At 45.5% G+C, this 16,122-nt stretch overlaps 1 protein-coding gene across 1 annotated transcript; it reads right to left on the bottom strand.

Moving 5' to 3' along the window:
• Positions 1-1,783: 1,783 nt before the first annotated feature.
• LOC115083675 (zinc finger protein 585A-like) lies at positions 1,784-15,741 on the bottom strand. The gene is made up of 5 exons (XM_029587630.1): positions 15,416-15,741; positions 14,425-14,500; positions 12,178-12,579; positions 7,984-8,116; positions 1,784-6,232 (listed from the first exon to the last, which is right to left on the bottom strand). The coding sequence occupies exons 2-5, from the start codon at positions 14,443-14,445 to the stop codon at positions 3,978-3,980; spliced, it is 2,811 nt and encodes a 936-aa protein (XP_029443490.1). The 5' UTR covers positions 14,446-14,500; positions 15,416-15,741; the 3' UTR covers positions 1,784-3,977.
• Positions 15,742-16,122: the final 381 nt, after the last annotated feature.

The raw sequence follows: 16,122 nt of genomic DNA on the forward strand, positions 1-16,122 counted from the left end.
CTTTCATGTCTCCCACGATTTCTCTAATTTCTGTCTTAAAAGAGGTGAGATCCCGGCTCAGGGCACCAAACCAGGCTTTGAACTCACCCCGGGAGGGTACCTCCGAATCAGGGAGCGCCTCCTGCTCAGTCGTGTCCTCCGACAGCATATCTCCCGTTGCGGCGGCCATTTTGTTTTTTACAGCTGAATCTTCCCGATCCAATTTCTTATAGGAAAACTGATGAAAATCGGGTTTTGAAGCCCGAATCGACATCTAGAGCCTGTAGGGAAGGTCTAGATATGCTTTTCGTTGTAAAAAAGAGGAGGATGGTTAAGATATTCAATGGATGCAAACCGGCATAGCCAGGAGCTCCGGGTTAGGCAGCCACTCGAGTCGCTGACGTCATCAGCCCCCCTTCTTTTACCTCTTCTACACGCGCCATTAATTCCTGGTGGTATGTTTTTATATCTGCCCGTATAATCGCGAACCACTCTAACTCGTCGCGAGTGGGGTGTTCAGACAAATTTGGCCCTGCTGAATCAGTTACCAGCAGGATTTTATCAGGGCTCGGGGTACATGATCGGGTGCCATCTTGGGCTGCCATCTTGGCTTCCAGGCCTTCGATTCCGCGACGGCCTTCTTTGCTGAATGAGAAGCGCTGGAAATCAGGATTTTGTTTTTTTCGTCATTGTTATACTCACCTTTGTTTGAGTATATTTTTGTGAGGTTTGGCTTGCAAAATACGCTCGGATGGAGTCTGATGTTTAGGGCTGTGGCGGGAGCTCACGAGTTAGGTAGCCATCTCTAGCCGTGACATCACCGCCCCCCTGTGGGCTGGACTTCTGAGCAAGGATGTCCAGAACTAAGAAGGGCTTCACAGTGGCACTCAGCCCCTTCACTCCGGGATCTAATGGAGGGAACCAGTCCTTCTCTGCGCAGCGGGTGCGTGGAGCTCGGCCAGGGGAGGCAAGAATAAGAATATAACATGCCATACTGGGTCAGACCAAGGGTCCATCAAGCCCAGCATCCTGTTTCCAACAGTGGCCAATCCAGGCCATAAGAACCTGGCAAGTATCCAAAAACTAAGTCAACTTAATTAATAGCAGGTAATTGACTTCTCCTCCAAGAGTGCGCGGATGAGCATCTCTCTTTGATGGGTAACAATGGGCTAAAGATGACGACAACAATGACAACCTTGAGTGCTGCCATCCTGCTGCTTTTTAAGGCCTCACCAGTGGAAAGTGCTAGACTGAGGATGTGACAGATACAGCTGAGCAGCTGGGTAGCTAAAGGGTTAGAGGTGCAAGTAGTGCAGGGTTGGCTATTTCTAGTCCTCGAGACCCACAAACAGGCCAGGTTTTCAGAATATACACAGTCAATATACATGAGATAGATCTGCATACAATGGATGCAGTGCATGCAAATTTATCTCACCCATATTAATTGTGGATATCCTGAAAACCTGGCCTGTTGGTGGCTCTGATGGACTGGAGTTGGCCACCCCTGAAGTAGTGAGTTTGGAGAAGGAGAGAAGATGGGCAGTTTCCTCTACTAGAATTTCAGTAAAGGAATATATCCTGGTCTTTTCACATCAGCACCTGATGTCCAGCAGCAAGCTGTGTAACTATTTCTAATTCTGTCTTACAGGACCCGCATTTGTCTGTTTTACCAGTTTATTTCTCTGCTGGCTGTGACCTATCCAATAATCCTGTGCTGCACTTATCAGTCTCTAATCTCTATGTTTAAACTCATCATTCCAGGACTATTCCTGTGTCACTTTTTTTTTTTTTTTCATTTTTTATTTATTGAATTTTAATGCATTTACAAGAAAACTCTTGATTGAAATCAGTAATGCTTATATAATATTTCTAATCCACAAGTTAAATACAGCAGGAAAAAAACCAAACAAATCCAATAAGCATTGCACACTTAAGTCCGCAATATGGAGGAGAACCAAAACACAATTCTAGGTAACTTCCACATATATTCAAAAAAGAAATGGCATATATGGCTGTTAGGGTGCAGAAGCAATTTAAACACTAAGGAACCTTTTGTTTTCAAGTATCCACAGGTGGGGGAATTTCACCAGAGTTAGACACAGGAGTTTTCCCCACAAGGAACTGGGACAACTGAGGTGGGTCAAAAAAAATATAGGAAACATTTTGGTATTTTACCAAACATTTGCACGGAAATTTTAAAATAAAAAGACCCCCAATCTGTTGTACCCTAGTTCTCATTAATAGGAATTGTTTTAGTCTTTTTTGCGTCTGACGCGATACATCTGGAACATATTTACTCTAAATTGCATAAACATTTCTAATCTATGCCTGAAAAACAATTTCAATAGCCAGTCTCTATCAGGCTCTAAGACTAGTGAGACAATCAATGTAGCAGGAACTGCAATGTCCGAATCCAAAGTCTCAATAATTGCTGTTAAATCCATTACTGGTGTTTCAATAGGCTGCAGACTATCCATTCCTTCTCTCTGAGTACCCGTTGCCCTTCTATAAGGTGGCAAATAAAATACTTTAGAAGTTGGAGGTATAGCATTCTCAGGTATCTTTAATATTTCTATTAAGTACCTTTTGAACATATCCTTTGGAGGGACTACGGGACTGTAGGGAAGTTATAATCCTCAAGTTCTTATTTCTGGTAACATTCTCCAGAGCTTCCACTTTTAATGCTAAATTAGCATTATCTTTAACCAGCAAATGTGGAGACTGCTGCATGGAGTTCATTTGAACCCGAAGATCTGAAACTTGTTGAGTCATATCTGCTGAAGTATTTTCCATAATGGAGATTTTCTGACCCATCTCATTATACTTCTTTACAATAGGTGATAACTGCTGTATTATAGAGCTCCGCAACTCAGCAATTGCCTCCCATATAGATATCAAAGAGATCTCACCCGATCTTTGCACTGGAGGCAGCCCTGGAATTGGTATATCAGACCACGATAACTCCTGCTTTGCTCTCTCTGTATTTCCCCCATCTCTGTCTTGAATATTCCTCCCATCCGTGCCTCTCGAGATGGCCACCAGGCTTGCAGCTTCCTTCTCCGCCCCGCTGTTCCCCACAGGACTCACTGACTCACCGTCCTGGGTCCTCGGCGACTCCACAGCTTCTGGGGCGGTTCTTTCAGCTGCCGGATTACTAGGAGGCGTTCCTCTTACCGGGCTCAGTGGTGACACAGAGCCAAGGATAGAAGGAGCTCACATTCTCCTCCCCCTCCATCCAGCGGCTGTCTCCCCGGTATCGGGCTGCTGCGGGCGATATGGGCGTCCATAGGACCGGAAAAAGTCTGCCCCAAGGGAGTCGCGGGGAAAGGCGCCCTAGGTTTTCTTTTCCTCCCCATATGCAGGAAACTTTCTGGTAAGTGCGTCCAGTATCAGAATGCTGATCTGGAACGAGAACGCAAGAAAGGACGACCGACGCTGACCTCCTAACAGTCGGCCATCTTGGATCTCCCTACCTCCGAATGAAGATCTTTTGGCTCCTGTGTCAAGTTTTGATCTACGAGTGGTTTCTGGAATAACTCTGTGTTTCCCACTATATTTGTGCTTTTGTCAATTGATTTTTCCATGTTTGCTAGCCTGATTCTTTACAAAACATTTTCTATTGTTTTCCAAATGCCATTGCTTCTTTGCCCTCATGGACTGGTAGATTCTCACTTATTCCTTCCACTCCTTGTAATAATCATCCAAGCTTAGAATGGAGACCAATTTTGGCCATTCAATTTGGTACTTCAGCACTATTTTGGTATTTGCATATGTAAGGCCCACACCACCTTCAGCTGTTGGAATGCACAATTTCAGCATACACTGACTCTTACAGATTACTTGATAGATATAGAGAAGTTTTATTGTTCTTGCATCCAATTAATATCTTTATGAGGCCATTCTAAAATTCCAAAAGCTATAGGAGAGCATATGAATTACATTTGACGCCTGTGTAGTTTCTCTGGTGGCTTGCAAGTTCATCCTTTAATCAGAAGCTTTTACCACACAGTACAAGGATTTGGTTTCACTCCAGTGTAGATTCTCTGATGCCATATGAGAGATCCCTTCTGAATGAAATCTTTACCACATTCACTACATTTAAATGGTTTCACTCCAGTGTGGATTCTCTGGTGGCGTTTGCAGTTTCCGCTGCGACTAAAACATTTACCACACTCACTGCATGTAAATGGTTTCACACCAGTGTGAATTCTCTGATGCCATATGAGAGAACTCTTGTGACTGAAACTTTTATCACATTCACAACATGTAAACGGTTTCACTTCAGTGTGGATTCTCTGATGCCATATGAGAGATTCCTTCTGACTGAAATCTTTACCACATTCACTACATTTAAATGGTTTCACTCCAGTGTGGATTCTCTGGTGGCGTTTGCAGTTTCCGCTGCGACTAAAACATTTACCACACTCACTGCATGTAAATGGTTTCACACCAGTGTGAATTCCCTGATGCCATATAAGAGAACTCTTGTGACTGAAATCTTTACCACATTCAATACATGGAAATGGTTTCACTCCAGTGTGTATTCTCTGGTGGCGTTTGCAGTCTCCTCTGTGACTGAAACTCTTACCACACTCACTACATGTATACGGTTTCACCCCAGTGTGTATTTTCTGGTGGCTTATGAGTGTGTACTTCTGCAAGAAGCTTTTACCACATTCACTACATGTAAATGGTTTCACCCCAATGTGGGTTTGCTGGTGGTAGTTGAAATGTCCTCTCGTACTGAAACTTTTACCACACTCACTACATGTATACGGTTTCACTCCTGTGTGAATTCTCTGATGGTTTATGAGTTTGCTCTTCTGCCAGAAACATTTATCACATTCACTACATGTAAATGGTTTCACTCCAGTATGGATTCTCTGGTGGCATTTGAAGTTTCCTTTCAGCCTGAAGCTTTTACCACACTTACTACATGTAAATGGTTTCTCTCCAGTATGGATTCTCTGGTGGCTTTTGAAGTTTCCTTTCAGGCTGAAGCTTTTACCACACTTACTACATGTAAATGGTTTCACTCCAGTATGTATTCTCTGGTGCTTTATGAAGTTGCCTTTCTGACTGAAACTTTTACCACACTCAGTACATATAAATCGTTTCACTCCAGTTTGCATTCTCTGGTGGCTTTTGAAGTTTCCACCACATTCAGTATTTATAAATTGACTTTCTTCCATGGGAATTGTTTTCTGTTGTGAGATGTCTGTACTGAAGCTTTTTTCAGACTGAATACAAGACATTGATCTCTCACCAGTAAATTTTTTTGTGTCTCCTGAAAAGACTTTACCCTCACATAAGCTTTTATCGCATTCATTACTTGAAATTGCTTTCTCTCCTAATTGGAATTTTAATTGTGCTGTGAAGTTTTTTTTCTGATAAAAGTTTTTTTCATCAGTACCCATGAATAATATTTCTTCTCTCTGTGTTTGGTTTATGATTAGGTCTTCCTTTTGAATGATGTTTTCTCTACTTTCAGAACATGAAAATGTTCTCTCTTCTGTCTCCATTTTCTGAAGATTTAACATAAAGAACTCAGAACTGTAAGATTCCCCATCTTGAAGGCAATGAGAGGGTCTCTTACCTGTGTGCGTTCTTTGGTGTATTACTAAGGATTCCCTGCAAGAAAAGGTTTTCTTGCATTCGATACAAGTGAAAGTGCTCCCTTCAGTGTGGATTCTCTGGTGTAATTTTAGGGTTAACTTCTGCTTGAAACATTTTCCACACTGAGAACATGGAAAAGGTCTCTCTCCTTTGTGTGTTTGTTGGTGCAATAGAAGATGACATTTCCTGTCAAAGATTTCCCCACAGGTGTCACAATAAAAGGATTTCTTCCCTCCCTCCTCTTTCTGGTGCACAGCAGAAGTCATTTGATCACCAATATTAATCTGGAAGCATCTCTCTGCTATCAGGTGCTTCTGGTGGAGGTCAGAAGTCATTTGAACACTGTTATTACTCTGGAAAGATCTCTCTGTTCTCAGGTGTCTCTGGTGCTCAGGGATATCTGTAAGCTCCCTGTCACTTCTCTCACATGCAGCAACTCCATCCGGTGACTCTTCTGCAGGGTCTCGTTGATTCTTCTTCTCCAATTCCTGATTACTTTGGCTCGTGTCTCCCCCCTCAGTTCTCTGAGACAGATTCTCAGAAACATTTCCTGATTGTCTTGGTGTAAGTACCAGTACTATAGGGTATGTTTCTTGATTCTCCTCCCTCTTTTCTTCCTGTATGACCTCATTGCTTGCTGGATATAAAAAAAAAGGAATTAGTCATGTGTCAGTGACAATGGAATGGAAAGCTATCAATGACCTGGGATCGGACATTTTGAAGGAGCATACAATGAGCACATGGGATCTCTGATATTAGAGAATTCTATAACTTAGCAGAAGCTTTAGGAGACGCCTATGAAAACTCCTGTATGATATCTTTATAGAGCTCTTGTGGTTTATTTTATATATATATTTATGAAACGTATACCCTGCCTCCACCAATGCAATTGTTCAGGGAGGATTACAAATATATACACACAATCACAAATAAAACAACATTACATAAAATGTATAAATTAAAAACATCTTTACACAAAGTTTTCAAACCATTTCTTCATGGAAAGGGTGGTGGATGCCTGGAATGCCCTTCCGGAGGAAGTGGTGAAGTCTAAAACTGTGAACGACTTCAAAGGGGCGTGGGATAAACACTGTGGATCCATCAAGTCTAGAGGGCATGAATAAAGTGGAGGCATTCAAACACTGCACGGAGCGGCAGTAGCCACAGCGGCATTCAAACACTGCACAGAGCGGCAGTAGCCACAGAGGCATTCAAACACTGCACGGAGCGGCAGTAGCCACAGAGGCATTCACGGAGCGGGATGCCAGTGGCCAGTAGTTGTTGTTCCACCTTCACGGAGCGGAAGGATGGAGGGCTGCTATTTCCAAAAAAAATAAATAAATAAAACAAAACAAAAAAATAAAAACAGGGTTGGGTAAGAGCATGGGGCAAGGGGGTGGCCTGCTTGTTACAGCGGTTGCTATCCCCAATTGAGCTAGATGTCACTTGGATGCAGATTCAAAGCTGCTCTCTAAATTGGGTAGAGGGGAATTAGGGCTGGAGGGTACTGGAAGCCAATAGTAACAGGTGGGAGAGAGAAAAAGGGAAAAAAAAATGGATAAAGTGCGTAGCTTGCTGGGCAGACTTGATGGGCCGTTTGGTCTTCTTCTGCCGTCATTTCTATGTTTCTATGAATTGTTTTAAATCACACTGAAGAAGCTTTCCACATAAAAGATGCTGAGGAAGGAAAGGCTCCCTTACATGTTAGTAGCAATCAGTACTCACGAGCAGAGGGAACAGAAGCATCCCTGTCCCTTCAGCCATCAATGATATCGGTGGCTCATAACCTCCTAACTTAGAAGACTTCAGTTTCACCTAAGAGTGATACAGGAGTTGGGCTCATAGATACCAGTCACTAGGATTCCTGAGGGTCTGGTTCCTCTGGGCTTATCTACTATTTATTTATATACATTTATTATCTGCTTATAATTGACCTGCCATAATAAACAGATTACAATAACAAGTTAAAATAAACCACATTTAATATACCTACAATAACATATATATACCTAAAGTACAGATCACTCACACCCCTAACATTTCCATCTTTTCTATAACATTATATAAATAAAGTCGTTTTTCAACCTTGTTTGTGTCTATAAATCTATTTTCTTTTTATTGAGGAAAAGTGATCTCAAGTATCGGCACAGAGAGGAGATCTCAGGTATGGGGGAAAAAAAGGGAGAGAGGACCAGGCATGGGGGGAGGGGAGAGAGAGAGAGGACCAGGCATGGGGGGGAGGAGAGGGAGAGAGGAGCAGGCCTAGTGCACGTATTGGTATATAAAGGCCTGTGTGCACATTTCTGGAGTGGAGTTGACCGAGGTAAAAATGACTTTTAGTAAAACATTCCATGTATTTAATAAAAGTAGAAATAATGTAATCCTTACCTAGACCTAGAGAGCTCAGGATCTCATAATTCTCCTTCATCACCTCCCTGTAAAGCTGCTTCTGCCTTTCATCTAAATACCCCCACTCCTCCTGGGAAAAAGAGACAGCGATGTCCTCAAACGTCACCGGCACCTGAAACACAAACCAGAAACACTCAGGGACACGTGGAGGGGCTCAGCTGGCTTTAATCTCATAACATTTTATCATGGGAGAGGGGACACCAGGAGCCCTCATCCCCAGGAACTGCCAGACTTGTTCCCCTGGACTCAGTTTCCTTTCTGGACCTCGGGGTTTACAAGTCTAATCCCAGAGACCCAGAATATCAAACGTCTCTGCCTGGATAAATCAGTGAATAATAAAACCCCAGATCTAACAGAGCATTATCCAGAACATCAGGAACATCTGATTCTGTCACATCAGGAGGGCTCACTGTGCTCTCATCCTCCTGGTTTGCCCGGCCCCTAACCTTGGGTCATCTTTGATGCCTCTCCCTCCTTCTGCACATCCAAAACATTGCTAAAGTGAGTCACTTCCTCCTCCATAACACTGCTAAAATCTATCCCTTCCTCTCTGAGCCAAAACCCTCCTCCCCTCTCTTATCTCCTCCTGCTTAGACTTCTGTAACTTGGTCCTTGCTGATCTCCCGCTGCAGACGCATTTACACTGCTTGAACGTAAATAGTATCCCCGCCCCAGCACACACCTCTCTCTTACTGTTACACGCACAACCCGAGGGCAATGCTCAAAAGCCCATTTACAGGCAGAATAGGAAAGCTAATTTTCATTCCTGGAATACCACAGATCAGTCCAAACTCCTGGGATTTGCCTCCATGCCAGCAGATGGAAACAGAGAAAGTTTTACTGACACTGCCAGATAACCTAGTGTGCCACTTGCAGTCCCTTAGTATGGACCTGTACCCAAGCCAAGATGATAACTATTAAACCAACACTAAATATCCTGAACCCAAACTCCCACAACAAGCAGGAGGAAGGTGAATTCACCACAATATGGAAATTCTTTCCAAGAAACAAAAGGGAAACAGCCTTGAATCCCCCAACAACTCTGCATTATATACAAAACATCAGTACGAGCGGACTCTCTCTCACCAACAGGTGGTCTCTGGACTGATCTGTGGTAAGAACCAATTTTCCTTTCCTGTTCATACCCCAGACCAGTCCAGACTCCTGCGATGTACCTATGCTCCCTTAACCGGCTGGGACCCCCAACAGTCCTGCTCCTAGAACACTCTCACCAAAACACACGGAATCCGGAGCCTGGATGTCCAATCTATAATGTCTGGTGAAAGTGTGTAACAATTTCCAAGTAGCCGGTCCTGCTAATCTCTTGAGGGAACACGTATTGCGACACGGCCAGAGAGGTCACCTGAGGAGTTGTCGAGTGAGCCCTCCGCAGCACAAAGAGGTGATCTGCTTTCCTGAAATTATTAGTAGCTTTAAGATACCTCAATAATGCTCGCCCGACATCCAAGACTCGAAGCTCTTTTGGGAGAGGCACAGACAAATCCAAATCTGGAAAGGCCAAAGTTCACAGTCTGACTAAGAAGGAACGCCGAAACCAACTTTGGCAGAAAGGAAGGCACCAGGTGCACAGACACCCCAGACAGTGAAAGCTCCAAAAAGGGTCTCGACACGACAAAGCTTGAAGCTCTGAGATTCTCCTGGCTGAGCAAATAACCACCAGAAAAACCACCTTCAGAGTTAAATCCTTAATGGCTGCCCTCCTCAGAGGTTCAAACGGAGCCTCGCACATTCCTCTAAGAACCAGATTAAGATTCCATGGATGACAGATCTTTCTCACCGGAGGATGCAAATTCATCACTCCCCGAAGAAAACGCACCACATCTGAATGCACGGACAAAGGACAGCACAAGGGCACTTCTTGCACCCTCAGAGAGTTAAAGGCCAGACCATTAGCCAAGCCTTCCTGCAGAAAAGCCAAAATATGTGACACCGTGGTTAAAATAGGCTGCACTCCACTAGCAGTACACCAGGCCTCTAAGACCGTCTCTGTCCCCGGAAACGAGGACGGGAGGGTATAAAGGAGCGCGACTGCTTCGGTCGATCCTCTGGAAGCTTAAGGACCCTATTTTCCCCCAAGGAATCCATAAGCTTCTCAACGTCCTCTCCAAACAGCAACTTACCTTTGAAGGGCAGCGAGCCCAGCCGTGCCTTGGAGGATGGGTCAGCCGACCAATTGCGCAGCCAGAGGAGTCCCCTAGCGGACACCGCCGAGGCCATCGCTTTCGCCTGGACGCGGAGGAGGTCATAGAGCGCATCAGCCCCATAGGCGATGACGGCTTCCAAATGTTCTGCCTGCTCCGCCTCTGCCGACGGAAGGTCCTGGGCACCGAGTAACTGGTGGGTCCCCCTAAGACCTGCCCGCAACATAAGACTGCTGCAGGCAGTCGCGCAGACCCCCAGATCTAGGTCATCAAAGATGCGCTTCATATGCGCCTCAAGCTTGCGGTCCTGGCCGTCTTTCAGGGCCGTCGATCCCTCCACAGGGATAGTAGTGTGTTTGGTGACTGCGGAGACGTAGGAGTCCACTGAAGGATTTCTCAATATTTCCAGACCTTCCTCCGGTAGGGGGTAGAGCTTGCCCATAGCACGCCCCACCCGGAGTCCCGCTTCAGAAGCCTCCCATTCCCACAGGAGCAATAGCTTGTGCATGGGATGAAATGGAAAAGCGCTTGCCAGAGCCCTGAGCCCCGCCAGGGCCGGGTCCATATTTTTGGGTAAGGAGGCCGTAAGGGTATCCGCGGGGGTCCCCTCCAACCCCAATTCCTGGAGGACAAAGGGGATGAGGGGCTCCAACTCCTCCCTTTGAAACATGCGGAGGACCCTGGGATCGTCCCCCTCCAGGGGAGGGAGGGTAGCAGCGGAATCCGCAAAAGGATCAGGGTCCGGAAGTACCGGATCCACTGGGGGGGGGGGGGTCGGGGGGGGCACACCCGGGACCACCCGCACCCGAAGAGACCCCTGGGGTTCCGCCACCGGGCAAGCAGTCAACGGCGCGGAGCGAGAAATTTTTACCGGGGGGGGGGGGGGGGCAGTCTTCCCCCTCCTCCTGCAGGCTAGCTAGATAGGATTTGTGCAGGAGGAGGACAAAATCCGGAGAAAATCGGGCCCTGGATTTCCCGGGGGGGGGGGGGGGGGGGGGGCAGGGACCACGTCCTGGGAGGCCTCGGGGCTTAAATCAGGGGGGTAGAACAAAAAAATCCAGCTCCCCAGCCCCAGGCAGCTCCGAAACAGGAGCTGACGAAAAATCCAATATGGCCGCCGTTCCAGGGCTAAATTTGCCTGCCCTGCCGAGGAGGGGCCTTCCCCACCCGGCAGACAGGCAGAGCAAAGTCCCTCTCGCGAGGCAGCCCACAGGCAAGGCAGACTGCAGGCCGCGGCATTGAAGGAGCCGCTCTGAGAAGAAAAAAGGTCTAAAAATAAAAATGATTGGCAGCCCGCCAGCAGGAGTGAAGCAGGGGACAGACCTGCTGACTCCTGCCTGTCTGGCTGCCGGTTCAAGCCCCCTGAAAGCAAAAGAACAAAAATATAAAAAATATTTTGCAAGTGCTGTGAAAGTTAAATAAATAACTTTTAAACTTTGAAAAACTGTTGTTTGGTTGGTTTTTTTTTAAACTGAGCACAGCACTGGGGCTGTAGCCATCTTCGGCAGCCAGAGGAGGGGGAGGCGAGAACTGGACCACCAGCCTCGGTCCCCACACCTAGAAGCACCCACGGACTCAGGCTATGCTCCGTACAAGGGACGAAGCCCCCCTGAGTCCAGCAAGAGCCAGGAGACAGTACCGTCTCCTGCACAAGAAAAAAGACTAACTATGTGATCTAATTTAATTTTGGAAAGAAAGAAGAGCCAATCACACTAAAAGAACTTGCTTGATCCAAGAAATAAGAAGGATAGCCGGCTAACAGCCGAAATCAGGAGACCGAAGGGTGAGCTGATGCACCTGCTGGAGACAGACAAATACTGAAGGGCTACAGGAGAGGCTCTGTCCTCATGCAGGACACCCTTTCAGTTTTAATCTGTCTCCACCTGCTGGAAAGGAGGCTCAACCCACTGTCTGGACTGATCCGGGTACATACAGGGAACTTCTTAATTTTCCTTCTGAGTGAAATCTTATCCAGAACTTACTCAGAAGACTTTGAGAGTAAATGTCCCACCTTGTTCTCCAGCGCCTGCAGCCGCTTAGCATGAGCAGAGATTTTCTTCTCCTGGGTCCCTGAGCGCAGCTCCAGCGAGGAGATTTCCCCTTGAATCCTTTCCAACTTGCTGCTCATTGTCGCTTCCAGCTGCACCGGAAACATCCACAGAGAGCCCAAAGTCCTGGGCTGCAGTGGATCCAGAGCCAGCCCTGCCCCCTCCTCTGACCCCGGGGGCTCTGCCAGAGGCTGCACCGAGGAGGGATCTGGCTCTGGAGAAGGCAGAACCCCCCTCCTGGGCTCCACTGAAGTCCCAGAACCCATAAAACCATCCATCAGTCCGACAGGAACATCCATGGGAGACAGGCGAGATTTAGACTTTCCCTTTCTATTCAATGTAGTCGGCATCAGAGACAGGTCGGGCTGAGGATGAGAGAAAGAGAGAATCTGGAGAGTTAACTCCGTGCTGTACCGGGCACTCTGGGAAGTAACACAAAACCCTGCAGAAAACACTCTCAGCACCTTTTTATCAAACCCATCACATTTAAACAGCACTAACACCCAAAACTCACACAGCAACAATCTAATCTTGAAACAGTAACACTGGAACATAAGAACATAATACTTCCCATACTGGGTCAGACCAAAGGTCCATCAAGCCCAGAATGGCCCTGTTTTCATTAGCAGCCAAGCCAGATCACAAGTAACTGGCTGCATCCCAAGGATTAGATAGAGTCCATGCTGCTTATCTAAAAAATAAGCAGGGGATTTCTGCAACTCTACTTTAGCAATGGTTAATGGACTTTTTCCTCCAGGAGCTTGGTCAAAATTTTTTAAACGCTTCACTAACAGCTTTCAACACATCCTCTGGCAATGAATTTTACAGCTTAATCATGTGTTGAGTAAAAAACATGTTTTCTCTTATTAATTTTAAATTTATTATCCAGTAACTTCACTGTGTCCCCCCTGGTCTTTGTACTTTTCAAAACAGTAAACAAATGATTAACGTTTACTCGTGCCATTCCACTCATTATTTTATAGACCTCAGCCGTCTCTTCTGCAAGCTGAAAGTCCTAACCTCTTTAGCCTTTCTTCATAGAATTGTTCCATCCCCTTTATTATTCTGATCACCCTTCTCTGTACCTTTTCTAATTCTGCTATCTCTTTTTTGAGATGTGGTGTCTGGAAATGCACACAATAGTCAAGAAGAGATCGTGTATTGCAGCAATACAGAGGCATTATGATATTCTCTGTTTTATTCTCCATTCCTTTCCTAATAATCCCCAGCATTCTGTTTGCTTTCTTGGCTGCTGCTGCACACGGAGCAGAAGATTTCAATGAATTATCAACAATAACTCCTAGATTCTTTTCCTCACTGTTGACTCCTAATGTGGAACCTTAAATTATGGAGCTGTAATTTGGCCTAAGTGCATCACTTTGCCCTTGTCCACATTAAGTTTCATTTGCATGCCCAGTCTCCCAATTTTGCAATGTCCTCTTACAATTTCTCAGTCTTCTTGTGATTTAACAACTTTGAATATTTTTGTGTGATTGGCAACTTTGATCACCTCATTTGTTGTTCCCATTTCCAGGTCATTTATAAATATATTAAAAAGCAGTGATCCCAGAACAGATCCCTGGGGCCCTCCACCATTCACCTTTTTCCATTGGTAGAATTCACCATTTCGCCCTACTCTCTGTTTTCTATCTTTTAACCAGTTGGCAATTCACAATAGGATACTGCCCCCATCCCATGGCTTTTTAAATTTCCTAAGAAGAATCTCATGAGGGACATTCATCAAATCTTTCTGGAAATCCAAATACACTATATCAACTGGCTCACCTAATTAATAGCAGGTAATGGACTTCTCCAAGAACGTATCCAATCCTTTTTTAAACACAGCTACACTAACTGCACTAACTACATCCCCTGGCAACAAATTCCAGAGTTTAATTGTGCGTTGAGTGAAAAAGAAAAGAATTTCTCCGATTAATTTTAAATGTGCCACATGCTAACTTCATGGAGTGCCCCCTACATCTACGTGTTCTAGACCTCTCATGATTTTAAACACCTCTATCATATCCCCCCCTCAGCCGTCTCTTCTCCAAGCTGAAAAGTCCTAACCTCTTTAGTCTTTCCTCATAGGGGAGCTGTTCCATTCCCTTTATCATTTTGGTCACCATTCTCTGTACCTTCTCCATCGCAACTATATCTTTTTTGAGATGCAGCGACCAGAATTGTACACACTATTCAAGGTGCGGTCTCACCATGGAGCGATTCAGAGGCATGACGACATTTTCCTAGTTCTGTTCTGTAGCCATTGTTGGGGGGTCAGGATGGATCCTGTAAGATACAGAGTATTTGTTTACATTTAGCCCCATGACAATCATGTGTTCAATGTGTCACACATATGAGAACCATCTGTCAGGTATGTCCCGACAGAAAAATGGCTGAGAACCACTACCCTAAAGCGTCTATACAATGAGCTTTTCTCATATGTAAGTTAGAAATGTTTTTAAATATATTTAAAAAAATCTGTCGTATCACTGGAGACATTATTTGTTTGTTTTTGATATCTGTAAAATTGTAAACCGGTATGATGGTTATATCCAAATAGCGGTATATAAATGTTTTTAAATAAATAAATAAAACAAAACAAGCAGGACTGGTACAGATCCGTACACAAAGACTACACATTAGGTGAATCCCTCACCTGAATCACACATGGAATGTACAGACAGACCCTCACCAAATAAGGAATATAAAAACTGAAAAACGTAATAAAAACTAGAAATTATTAACACTAAAGTAAAATTACAGGTTACAGAAAGTACAAAGGTCAAGTAAAATTGTGAGCTTTGAGAGGAGCCTCTCCTGGGCTAACTCCCCTCTTCTCTCTTTCCCGGGGTGGTGCTTAGCCCCTCACTCAGCTCCTATTCAAGCCACCTGGTCTTGTGGGGATTTTTCTTGGCAAAGCTTTTACCCTTAAATCCTAACATTTTAATGCTCAGGTTTTTTAAATCCAAATTTATGGGAAACCTCTGGGCAGCAATCAGAGCAGCTCATGAGGAGGGCTGAATGCAGGGCGGGGAGGCTGCTGAGATTCCGAATCAGAGACCTGAGCCCGCTTTGCTTTCCCTCCCCTGCTCCCTGTGCAGAGCCCCCTGCCTGGAGCTCCTCACACTCAGCGCTGCTGCTTCTGCTAGAAAATGTCACAGGGACACCGGGAAGAGAACAGGCTGGAAAGGCACCGCTTACCCTCCGGGGCTGAGCTTCACTGCAATCGCTTATTTCTCGATAAGAAAAGTTAATTGCTTGGTTATGAGCTCGAGGTGGGAGAGATCTTCGTCTTCTGCAGGCTGCAGCCACCGTCCCCTTCTATTGACCTGCTCCTCTTGCCACTTGATTGGCTGCTGCTTAACATGCGTCATTACTCTGCGACTGCTGTCTAGGCTGATGTTTTCATGCGCGTCATCATTCTGTGACTGCTGGCGGGACTGTCTGCAGCAAAGAAAAAACAAGCCAAAAGCAGAGGGGCTGGTGCAATAATCTGAGCGTTAGAAAAACTGTGCTTGGGTTTCCAGAATATATTTCTAACGCTCAAGTTAATATTTTTTAACTCCAGATGAAATAACCTAATAATATGCTAATGCATCGGGAGTTAAAATCACCAAACGCACATTTGAAGATGGGGGAGCAGCAAACCAAGGAGGAGGAAGAGGGTGGCACCATCGAGATGGGGAAGGGGAGGCGGTGGGCCAGCCCGGGGCCCCCACTGCGGGACGGGCGCATTAAGGCGAGAGCGGCGGAGGGTTCTCCGGTTTGGGCTGGAGCTGTGCTGCTCCTGATCACGATCACTGCAGCCGTTTCTCGGGGCTGTAACTTCATTCCTCTTTGCTTCCCCTGCCCCGGAGAGATAGTAATGCTGGCATTTCACAGGGTCGTTCCTTTATTCTGCTTATCTC

The sequence above is a fragment of the Rhinatrema bivittatum genome, chromosome 2 (assembly GCF_901001135.1).
Source record: "Rhinatrema bivittatum chromosome 2, aRhiBiv1.1, whole genome shotgun sequence".
In the NCBI taxonomy this organism is placed as follows: domain Eukaryota; kingdom Metazoa; phylum Chordata; class Amphibia; order Gymnophiona; family Rhinatrematidae; genus Rhinatrema; species Rhinatrema bivittatum.

What these genes read in the sequence shown, in the direction of transcription:
- LOC115083675 (XM_029587630.1), bottom strand. Translation starts at nt 14,445, where the DNA reads ATGCCTCTGAATCGCTCCATG. An exon ending in TGCAGGCGCTGGAGAACAAG is followed by an intron (nt 8,117 to 12,177) that starts GTGGGACATTTA and finishes TTTGTGTTTCAG; the next exon opens with GTGCCGGTGACGTTTGAGGA. An exon ending in CCTGAGCTCTCTAGGTCTAG is followed by an intron (nt 6,233 to 7,983) that starts GTAAGGATTACA and finishes TTTTATATCCAG; the next exon opens with CAAGCAATGAGGTCATACAG.